The sequence below is a fragment of the Neolamprologus multifasciatus genome, chromosome 18 (assembly GCF_963576455.1).
Source record: "Neolamprologus multifasciatus chromosome 18, fNeoMul1.2, whole genome shotgun sequence".
Lineage (NCBI taxonomy): Eukaryota > Metazoa > Chordata > Actinopteri > Cichliformes > Cichlidae > Neolamprologus > Neolamprologus multifasciatus.
The window spans coordinates 1,426,731-1,438,880 of record NC_140456.1 but is presented as its reverse complement, the minus strand read 5'-3'; the positions used below and the strand labels follow the sequence as shown (position 1 = coordinate 1,438,880).

The 12,150-nt window shown below is 51.4% G+C and overlaps 1 protein-coding gene across 1 annotated transcript in view; it reads right to left on the bottom strand.

Moving 5' to 3' along the window:
* Positions 1-11,396, bottom strand: part of lamc1 (laminin, gamma 1) — a 46,502-nt gene extending 35,106 nt beyond the window's left edge. Inside the window, exon 1 of the mRNA XM_085140593.1 lies at positions 10,784-11,396. Within this exon, the coding sequence (XP_084996719.1) occupies positions 10,784-11,159 (376 nt within the window). The 5' untranslated portion in view covers positions 11,160-11,396. The remainder of the gene's footprint in view (positions 1-10,783) is intronic.
* Positions 11,397-12,150: the final 754 nt, after the last annotated feature.

Sequence of the window (12,150 nt, the reverse complement as noted above, 5' to 3'; positions counted from 1 at the left end):
TCAGCTGCCGGTCGTGTCGTGACCCGGAGTTCCACAGTCCTGACGCTTCCACAGCCGGGGTTCGAGCTGGAGGGGCGAGGGACCGCCTCTCCATCAGCCGTGTGATTGCGCCACTCGAGTGGAAGAAACGCGAACAAACAGCCAACGATCACGTTTCCCGGGACACCGTCAGCTCGCGTGTTTACCCTCAACCTGCTTTGATAACGTTTTACTCTCCCTCTATCTGCCCCCCTCCTCCCAGGCAGCAGGGCTAAAATTACCCTGCATGCATCTGCTTGTCCCTGTAATGCATCTCTACTCGTTCACAGACTCCACGCCGTCTATAATAAGAGAAACCCCCCCCTCCCCCGGCCTCTGGGCTCCCTGCTCTCCCTGAGGCGCTGAATCACTTCCTGCAAAGCAAATCTCAGGCCAAGTCCACACTAATGTGGTTTCATTAGAAAACGCATCGTTTCGGCCTCCCGTCCACGCTGAGACGGCGTTACCCCCCCCCGAGGACAAACGCTCTCAAATTCTTTAACTCTCACTCGCTTTTGTGCAGGACTGGAGCGTAAGCGTTTGGGCCACTTCAGTGTGGACGCACGACTCTGTGAAAACGACTGAAACGCTAGTGTGGACGTAGCCTCAGAGTCTGAGCAGGACCGGGCCCACCGGGCCCCCTGCCCATCCTCCCCCCACTGCTTTAACAAACTCCGGCTCAGTTTCCTCCGAGGTCACGAGCCGCTTCCCTCAGAACCTTTTCCCATCCTGTGAATTCCCACAGCAGCTCCTCTTCCCACAGGAGGAAGAGCTTTAAGTCAGTTTACAGTCAGGTCAAAGTGTTCTGACAGGACTGGAAGTTCTAACTGTGTAACCAGACCAGAGTCCATGCAAGAAAAGCACGATTTAAAGAGGTCGACGACGCAAAGTTTTACATCAGCATCAAAACGACGACTGAAGTAATCGAACAACGTCTGAAGGCTTTTCAGAGGTTTGGTGCACCTGCGTGCACCTGCGTGCAGCTCTGTGTGTGTGTGTGTGTGTGTGTGTGTGTGTCTTGAAAAGAGACGTTATGATGCAGCTGAGGGGAACCAGAAGGTTGAGGGCCACAGACAATGAACGGTTTGATGAACCTGCCAGAATCAGTGAAAACGAGGAAAACTTGCACTCCTGAGAAAATCTGCACATTTTTATTTCTTCTGCAGGAACGAAGGGTTACGGAGCAGCTAGGTGCTGCTAAGCTAATGCATCGATTCACTGATGTGCATGAAGTTTAAGCAGCTCTGTGCAAGCAGAGGTTTTGAAGCATTCGGGTTCGTGTTAACGGCCCACTCTTTGGGGAGTGGACTCCCAGGGAATTCACCCAAGGTCGGAGCAGAAAACCCAACAGCTCTCAGACTCTGCAGGCCTCAGTGAACAGGTCAAAGGTCAAAGACTTCAGGAACAGTGTGCTTCAGGCAGACGAAGCCAAAGTAGAGATGCTCATCCATCAGGCACATCAGCACGAACAGCTGAGACCAGCTGTCAGCGCGGTGCAGCAGCCATCTTCATCCACAGACTCAGAGCTGAAGCTCAACACAAAGCTTTCTATCACCGAGACACATAAACAAGTCTTTTCACATTTCTCACCTTTTTTGATGACAACAGATTTCAGCCCAAAATATCTGAAACTTCTGGCATACTTCGCATTTTAGGACGAGCGAGGATGGCAGATCTTCCCCCAGATTGGAGGCCTTCACGCTCAGGTCAACACGTGATGACAAAGATAAAAGAAGAAGAGAGGAGAGAAGATCCCGATCCCCCTCGTGTGTCTGCGCTTCCTGTCTAATGCTTTACAGAAACACGATAAGCGAACAGACATCTTCCCTTCTCTCAGCCTCTGCTCTGAACCCGCTCGCTTTATCTGATCTCGCTTTGTGTAGTCTGAGCCAACATGAGCCCGTTTATTCCCATCTCTAATCTGACGGCGGGAAAAAAGGCGGAAACTTCACGTGATGGGAGATAACGGAAGTTAAAGGACCAAAGAGGTGATCTGTGACGTCCTGAGGTTTCAGGTGAGCAGATGAAACTAAACTAAAGTTTCACAAAGTCACGGTGCATTCAATGACACGTCTGCAATCACCAGTCATGCAGCGGAAAACCTGCTGGGAAAACGACGACTCCATGAACTAACAGACGAGAGAAACGATCGGAGATTAAACCTGCTTCAGACGCAGGAACGATCGCCGAGCAATAAATCAGCTGCTGCTCGTTTTTATGTTCCCGTGCAGTGAACCAGGTAAATCTGCAGCTCCTATAAACTCTCATCAGCTCGTCTCCGGTGGAAAGTATCCGACGTGAAGCTGTAATTACAGCTCTGACTTCCTGCGCGAGCCTGGCGTCACGGCGGAGGTTTGATCCAGATGTGAGTTTAATAACAGCCTGTCGCAGCTTCCACAGTTGAGGAGGTGACGGGAAGAATAAATGCACCGACGAGCTCGTACACGACTCGCCTCAGACGGCGTCGCACACCGACCCTCGTTCAGGTCACAGACTGTACACGAAGATGGCAGCTACGCGCTATCAAGGCCCCGCCTCCTGAACATCTCCCTTTCAATTCATGCAGAGGGTCAAAACAATCGACATGAAGGGAGAACAGCGCTGCAGTTACAGTAACTGTGACCACAGACGCTCGCCAACACTGAACCACGTCAAACAGCTGTGTTTCAGGAGACGCTGACGGTCTGATGGCGTTTCAGACCGCGCCAAAGCCAGCTCAAACCTGATTGGTCGGCAGAATTCTGGGCTGAAATGTTTCCTGTCCTTCAGCTTCTCAGACTCACACTTCTTTAACTACAGAGAGACGTGAGGAATCAAAACAAACCCCCACAGTCTGAAGCTTAAAGCACATCAATCGAACAAACTGAGAACAAAAAGGAAAAGAATTCGTTTGTGACGCTCGGCCGCCTCAGTGTTCGGGACATGACTGGACTCGCGCTGCTACAGAAGTCCCGCAGTGACCCTGAACGCACCGCGGGCCTTTTAATTAGCACACAGCAACAAGAATGTGGCGTTTGTACTTTAAAGTGAAGCGCGATGAGTGAACAAACAGCAGGAGAAGAAAAGGACGGCGTTTGTTGTGGGGGGAGGATGGAGGGAGTGGAGGAGGAGGGGGGGGTAAATAAAGACGCTTCAGCAGCTGGAAACAGGCCTGGAAACTTCAGCTTCTCAGGATTAAGACATCGAGACTCACTGTGGGGAAGTAATGAGTGAATTCTCAAAGCAAACGTGGCTGATTCTTGTACGCTGAAGTTGCTGCTCACAGTCACGGCCTGCAGGACTACAGGAGTGATTCAGGAGGGATCAGCAGAGCTGGTGAGCGAGAATCCTCAGGATCCTCTGACGGCCAACGCCAACCTGAGGCGACGGCAGGAGCAGATCGACCGCGGAGACGAGAGAGAAGAAGCCACAAAAACGCAGACGGAGCAGAAATCACAGCAAAACACCCCGAGGGAGGAAGAGGCTGATGGAAAACCTGCAGGCTGGATCACATAGAAATTCCCTCTGTGGGAAGCACTAAAGGGGAATTCCCCAACTTTGGAATATCTGAAGTCTGAATCTCAGGCCCTGGAGCTGAAGGTGGATGTTTGTTGGTGGGAGGTGTGAAGCGTTTTCACAAATAGTTCAGTTTGTTTGTGTTTGTTTCACCTTCATTAGACCAACACCCCCCCCACCCCCCCACAGGGCCCAGTTTCTTGTTCTGCACCAACATTTCCTTTCAACCATTCACACGACAGTTTCACAGCTCGCTGAGCTCAGCGCCTCTGCGCCGCGTTACATGCAAACAGGTTTCAGGTTTCACAGAAACTGTTTCAGAGAAAAGTTACAGACGAATGAGCCAATCAGGAAAGACCACGGGCTCAGAGTCCGTCCCACACCGTCTGTGAGAAAAGAGCGGGAATCACAGAGGGCTAAACATCATCATCATCATCATATCTGTGAAACCAAAACGACCTCAGCTGAGGGGAATCCGATCGAGCGGCTGCAGGTTTTTATTAAAACATCGATATCTGGGGTCAGTGTGTCGATAAACTCAGCATAAACCAAGTTTGTGTCACAGGTGGCTGAGACGCCGGCCCCTCCCCCAACACCGCCGCCTCCACGTTAAAGAAAGCAGAGCGGAGGTTTGTGGGTTTGAAGGAGGCCTCCTGCCTCTGATCTCCTGATAGGATTCATCCCGTCTTTGATGGAGGGGGTTGGGAGCTCATCCCAGACTGTTTAGGTCTGAGGAAGAGTCTGAATTCCTGAGATGACTGACAGTTGAAGGTGACGCTGAGGAAGAGGAGGAGGTGCGGTTTCTTAATGCGATCTGAGGCAGCAGCCGGCTCGAGGTGACTCATGTCAGGCAGACGCCGCCTCGGGCTCCAGACTTTGATTAATCCGTCCGGAGTCGTCGGAGCAGCTGCTCAGCAGGCGCTTTTCTGTTAATGAACGCACAAGAAAACACGCTGCGAAGGACGGCGGCACGGACCCGAGTGTCAGCCAGTGCTTCCTGTCACACAGCCAGCCCACTTTGACCTTTAACTGTGGAGACGTAGAAACGGTGCAGAAACTCGTGTCACTGCGTCCTTCTGTTCTGTTATAGACGGACGCAGAATTCAAATATTCAGGTATTTGTTTCAAACTACGGACAAACACAGCTGACCCACCTCTGAGGTCAGAGGTCACCAGATTCAATAATCCTGTGGATGCTCACATTGATTTTTCTCACACTGAAGCTTTTCTTTTGTCTCATATGAGTAACACGAATCTGGACACACACCAGTCGGCAGGCGGTCGCTGCGAGGATGTGACGCCCTGCACAGACCGGAATGTGGCGTCACCGGCCAATGGGAAGAGAAGCCGTTTGACTGAGAGCACCAACTGTGTCGCTACACCGCCCCGGCTGGAAACCACATCCAGAATAATAAACACAGCTGACAGCGAGCTGTGACTTCAACGCTGCAACTGTTGCTTCCAGAATAATAAAAGTCCTCCGAACAGAAACTGCGAGGAGGCGATCACATGATTACAGCCTGAGGTTTGAAACCACGACCCATAAAAACCTGATTAAAGACACTTTCAGTGTGGACGTCTCTCAGCTGCTCTCCCCTCTGAGGGGAAATGTTTTCCCGTCTTATCTGCAGCAGACGAGTCACCTTGACTTTCAGCCCGAGACGTTGGCGCTTCGGCTTTAAGCTCCAAGGTTACGAGATATCAGATGGGCCCTAAACGCCTCGCGTTTCAACCTCGCAGACTCGCTTCCTTTTTGACCGCCGTCTCTGCAGATTATTTATCCTCTAAAGTTTCAAACTGACCTGGACGACCTGGATTAATCCATCTGACAGAAACTGCAGTTCCTGTGCCGTCCACCAGAGGCTCCAGCGACGCGTCGGGGGCCACAGACTCCAACTTTAAACATGTTCACAGCTGTAGATGTGACAACTCTATGAACCCATCTGTTTAAACAGGATCAGGGCTTAAAGTGTGGATTCTTAGGGGCGTGGCCTGTTTCACTGACGGGTAAATGGTGACACAGGCGGCTGTAGCTGCTAGCTGTCTGCTAGCTGCAGCGTGTTTGTGCTGTTGGAGCATTTTTAACAACCCGAGAACAAGTCTGAACTCTGCAACTTCTCATTTAACTGTGAAAACTACACTTCATGAACATGTTTAACACAAAGGATGGTAAAGTTCTGCTGTTGAAGGTCTTCTCTGCAGTCCAACCAGACTCCATGGAGAAAAACACTCGTTTTAGCTGAAACAGTTGAGCCTGAGAAGCTCGCAGCATAAACATCAACCCAATACAGGCACCTGCAGCTTCCACGCCACGTGAAGGTTTCAGGCTGTTATTCAAACAGGAAGAGGTAAAAACAGCAGACGGCTGAACTGCGCTTCACCGCTGACCTCGTCCACAGCAGATCAAGCTTCGCTTCAAAGATCCAAACTCTCCAACTCTGGAGGCTTTGGGATTAAGTTAAAGAAAGCAAGCTTCCTTTAAGACGAGCGGCCTGAGCGTCACATGCAAACAGCTGGCCTCGCTCTGACCCTCTGGGGAGGGGTCCGTTACTCGCTTCAGTACCCGAGCGTCTCTTTGAAGTCTGAACATGGACGCCGAACATCAGTGAATTCATCAAAAGATGAAAAACTCGGGAATCTTCAGAAGCAGGAAGATTTAAACTTAACCTGTGACTCTGAAGAAACACCTGACGGGGTTTAAACGCCTCAGGCCGCCGTCTGCCACGAGACCGGCGGACCCGAGGGGAAATTTAAAGGTAGTGGAGGGTTAAGGGTGGCTTTGGGCTGCAGGTCTCTCTCATCAGCTGCAATGAGCCAGCAGCCATCGTCCAGCTGTGCAGCTCTCGTAATTGCTCCACAGTTTCCCACGCTGCGCTCATTCCTGAGACACCAAACAATGCCCCCCCCCCTCGCTCAGCCCCAGCCTGGTATAATTTGCAACAGCTGGACACTCCAGAGGAAGAAAAACGTCTTTTGATGGCAGGTTGGGAAACAGGGTTTTCCCACAGTGCACTGCTCTCTGACTCACAGCGAACAGACGCCTCACACATCAGCTGCTGTGGAGCGATCATCATCATCGTCATCGTCATGTTCAGCCGAGGATCATCAGATCCAAAACGCAGCCAACTCCCAACATCTGCATGTTTGGCAATGTGAAAGTTACAATCTGAGCTGGGGTGGTTCGGCATCCTGGGTGAGGCGACTCACGTCCAGGAATCGGACCCGGGAGACACTGGACAGATTTTATCTCTCGGCTGGTTTGGACCGCCTCAGCGTCCCCTCAGAGCAGCTGGAGGAGGCCGGGGAGGTCTGCATATCTGCTGCTCCCACAACCCCGAAAATGTCAGAACAGATGAGTCATTATGAATCTAACAAGCTGCATTTATTGAACTAAAAGTTGTTGGGAAGAAGTGGAGGTGGGACATCAGAGCTGTGTCTCAGATTCTCTGATCACCTGGCTTCAAATCACAGCCACAGAATTTAGTCGGCACACGCGCTTTTATTTTGACAGGATTGTTTATACCCTTCCTGTGTCTGACTTCCTGGCCTCCTCACCTGCTCTGGGCACCGCGACACACCTTCCACAATTATGGCCAATCGCAGCCATCGTGGACCGCGTCACCGCGACGCACAAATCCATTTTTCTCCTGAAGTGCCCGACAGGTGACGGCACGCGGTTTCAGAGGGTCGATAAACGAGACACTGAAACTTTCACGTCAGGCTCAGAAAAGCTTTTCTAAAACAGTGCTGCTCATCTCGCCATGGCAACCACCAATCTCTGCCACCACAATAACCACAGAAGAAGAAGCGACAGCGAGTGACACCAAAAGCCAACCGACACTTGAAACCTCAGACATTCAGTAAATGTTGGATTGGTTTCAGCTAGAAGGAAGTGTGGTGGTGGAGGTGGGCTCAGGGGGGGTCACATTAATATTCAGCTCTTCACAGCAGAGGAATGTGGAGGGTTTGGAGGAGGAGCCTTCGTGTACGTTAGGTCATCGTGTTCTGAACAAACTCAGACGTGATAAAGTTTGTTTAATCAAAACACGAAGAGCAGAAACGTTTCTCCCTCGATTACACCGACAGAAACCCACAAATCTCTTCTCTGACCAGACTTCATTCATTTTTTTGTTAATTCTACATCAAACATTTGCCGTCAGCCTGTCCTGTGAAGTCCTCGTGCTGCTGAATGCAGATAAACGAGGGGCCCCCTGCATCCATCTGCACGCTGTGTTCCTCTTTGTGGGTCTTTCATGTCGCCCTCATCGAGTCGGGACATGTCGCTTTCCCGCCGCAGACGCACTGCAGCACATCAAAGAGTCCCCACACACACACACACACACACACACACACACACACACACACTCACACACACACACGGCGGGTTTCCTGAGATTAAGCTGCAGCTTTATCATCCGCACACTTTAAACTCATTCGCAGGTTCAGAGATGAAACACGAGCGAGCTGCGATTCTACGGCGAGCACTTTGTGCCAAAATTACGCTCGGAGAACGTTCGCGTCTTCGCCGCCTGCGTTACAGCACGAGCAGATTTCTAATCCTCGGCTCAGATTTCACTTTTGCACAAATTGAACCTCGTTCACCTGTGAAACACTCGATGAATCAGCGCCTGACGTCAGTCACTCGCTCTTTAAAGGCTTCGGTAAGATTAGAGTCGATGTTACTGCAGACGTTCATCTGTAATCATGACTGGATTGGTCAGACCTTTAACATCACGCTCCATAAAGTGAAGCATCACACCTGCTCTCAGCATGAACATGAAGGACCTGATTCTGTGCTGCAGCCACAGCTGAAGTAAAGCCTCGCACTCACGCTGAGCAGAGACGACTCAGACTTCGTCGGCTCCGTCTGAGGCTCCTGTGAGAAATGATCGTGTTTATGAGATCAGATCAGCAGGAAATGACCTCTTCACTCTGCGTTCAGGAAACTCAACGAGCTGTTCAACCATCAACAAACAGCCACGCGATCACTTCCTGAAAGATTAAAACCTGAGAACCGTCAGCGCGTCCTGAGGTTCAGGCGGGACCGCGACCTTGATGCAGCGCCGCGTGAACCAGCTGCACGACTGCTGAGGGCCTCTCGAGCAGAGGACTGACCAGCTGCTGATGGTGTAGGTGGAGACGGGACTCTGTGGAAGGTGCTGGAAGCAGATGTGTGTCGAACTCCAGGCCTCGAGGGCCGGAGTCCTGCAGCGTTCAGATGTGTCCTTGATCCATCACAGCTGATTCGAATCTCCAAATGACCTCAACATGTCCTGAAGTTCTCCATGAACTAATCATGTGATCCAGGTGTGCTGACCCAGGGTGAGATCTAAAACCTGCAGGACGCCGGCCCTCGAGGTTAACAGACGTGCACGCCGGTGCGTTCGTGGACTCATGCGTCCGTCAACCAGCAGCACGCCGACCTTCACAACTTCTTCGAGACTCCTCAGGAACAACCTGGAGGCTCAGCTGTGGCGCTCAGGTGCTCGCTGCTTTCTTTACATGCATCCCTGGACTGCACTAATCTGTGCCGCGATGACTTCACACACCTGAAAGCAGCAGAGCTCTGATCACGCAGCGCCGCGGGCCGAGAGAAGGCGGCGTGTAATTAAGGCAGCAGCACCTGAGGCCACAGAGAGCCCAGCTCAGCAACGGCATGACCGAAGCCCTCAGGAATGTGGAGCACTGTTAAAAACAGAGGAGGCCTCAGGCGGCAGAAATAGACAGGTATTTTTAAAAGGCCGAGTCAGGGAGACGGAGACGACTTCCAGCAGAGACACAGATCATCCTGACAGATCTCACAACAAACCCGAACCTTTCACTTCACATTCAGACGCACAGCAGCGACAGGAGGCAGCTGGGAGCGTTCTCCTGCACCTCACAGTCTGCACATACTTCCTGTCATATCTTCATGTCTCCACCAAACTGCATAGAAAATTAGACTAATTTAAACTTTTTCATCTAGCTTGAAAATATGCCGACATGAAGCACGCAGACTGAAGGAGGCTGAAGAAACGCAGCGATATGACTGATGAGCTGCAAGAGCTCAGCTACAGTTTATTTACTTCCTCCTGTTTAAACAGGGAGGATGAATACTCCCGGGGAAGCAGGAGATGCGGCTGAAAGAGGTCAAAATAGACCCTGAGCATGTCTGAGAATCATAAACACCAACAACTGAGTCCAGTGCTGGAGGTGCGTTCAGAGGCGGCTGGGACACCGAGCCGCCAACTCAAACCATGAGCGAGCAAATGGCACAGACGTGATGGAGACCCAGCACGAGCTCCACCTGCTTTCAGTCAGGTCAGAAAATAGCTGCGACCCCCCCAAACACACACACACACACACACACACACACACACACACACACACACTACTACATCTCTGATTCCAGCGCCATCTTAAAAAATAGAACTCAAGTAAATACAAGTAGAATGTCATCTCTGACCCTGTTTGACGTCATACTACCAGAAAACAGTCATCTCTCCTGTTGAAGAAAGTCTCACCAGACTCCGTAGAAAAATCCACAGATTTAAATGTTCCCTGAGCAGCTGTTCAGCGCGCTGCACTTAGAGCAGAAGCGCCAAGTTTATAGTGTAATTCTATTAAACAGAGAGCTTTGATGTGCTGACTGAGGCCGAATAAAAGAGAGGGACCCGCAGATGTGTGTTTGCGTCGTTTCGTGCGGCAGTTTTAACAGAAAAGAAAGAAACCCGAAATTTAAAAATTTAGGGGGGTTTGGCTCAGCGGAGAGGAACGTGCAGGGGGTCAGACTGAGTAGAAAGTTTGAGTACACGGTGGTCACGTATGCCTCTCTTGTTTCTGACTGTTTGAAGCCATATCAGGTAATCAATCTCCTCCAGAGTTTCGCAACTTCTTTATTTCCCAGCCAGACTCCATAGAAAATTACACTACTTTAACTTTTCCATCCAGTTTGCTTCCACCGCAGATTTTCATCTGCTTTGGAATGTGAGGACGTGCATTCAATTGGTGAAACAAACACTTCTGCAAACACACAGAGCTCACTGAGCTGCCTCGGACCTAAAGCGCAGAAACTCGCAACACTAAATATGGGATTCCGTGTAAGACGGTTTGGTTTGAGTGTTTTGGCTGTAAGCCGAATGAAAGACTGACTCATCCAGATGCGTAAACATTTGTGTCTGTGTTGGTTTGTGCAGCTGTTTTCAGCGGGGAGGAAAGGAAAGCTTAAATGTGGAGTTTCTTAAAGGAGGTTCGGAGCGGAGGTGAGCGCGCGAGGTGTTCGGGGTCTTACCGAGGTGCAGGGTGAGGTTGATGGAGTTCGGGTACTGAATCCCCGCCAGCATGGTCTGGCTCTGCCACCAGGTAGTGTCCTGCTGGTTGTTGTAGTCGGTCAGGTACGCGGCGCCGTGGTGGTTCCGCGGGTCGCGGGCGTCGCAGATGTGGCACGACTTGGTGACCCCGGTGGCGCCGGTCTGCACGCAGTACTCCTCGGGCGGAGAGCCGCAGGTGTTGGTGGCCACCACCGTCACGTTGAAGGCAGCGTTGACGAACTCGGGCATGCAGCGCTGCGGCCGGTCCCGCTCGTCCGAGCACTCGTCCATGGCAGCGCGCACGCACAGCGCCGCCGCCCAGCTCAGAGCCACCAGAGCCCGGATCACACTCGGCATTTTTCCTGCCCCCTCCGTCCTCCCTCACGATCAGAAGACTGCGCGCGGCTCCCTCGCGAACTCTCCTTCAACTTTTCAGAGTTTGCAGAAACTCCCCGGTTACCGACATGAACCGTCTCCGGGCAGCGACTGAAGCGTAGGGCGGGTGTCTCCGTCCCGGCCGCCTCCGCAGCTCGTGTCCGGCTGTGCTGTGTACTGTGTGGGGGTGTGCGGGTCTGCGCTCGGCCTCAGCTCTTTGTGTCCGCCGCCGCCATGCAACAAACTCCAGCAGGAAAAGACGAGAGTCCAGACTACACCCAGTGCGCTACTGCGCAGCTCCGAGGCGCAGAGGACCCTCCGCCACTTCCGTCACAAATCTGCAGAAAAATCCTCGGAAATCACAGCGCGAGCCACTTTTTCACCTGCACACGTCCCGCAGGTGTGCAAAGAGCCAGAAAAGGCGGTGGACATGAAATCATCTCAGTATTTACAATAAAAACGCGCTTATCTGACCCAAAGAGCAACTTTGAAGCGTAAGAACAAAGTAAAGAGTTAAATATTCAGGTCAAACACGAGTCTGACGAACAGCAGGTCACCTGATCTCTCCTCTTCATCTTAACAATTTCACTTATTCATCAACACGGGCGGACATTAAGTCTGTGTGTCCTGGGGTGTGAGGGGGAGTTGGGCCTTCTCTAAACATCCCCAGTTGTTTTCCGGTGAAGGTGAGATTTTATTATTATTTTTAATAGAAGGAACATCTTCACTTATGTAAAGACAAGAACACAGACGTCAGACACCAGAGATCCAGACTTTATTTGTGTAAGCTGAGCTCAACAAAGCCTAAACCCACTCAGAGAGAAGTTAATCCAGACCTTCTGCTTCAGGCCCTGAGCGTGCTCCAATAAAAGGTCGTTTTTGACTCTTCTGCATGTTTCTGGATGTTTGAGGTGATGTCTAACGCAGTCACAGTCATCACCACAGAAACAGAAACACAGAGAGCTTCTCCCAG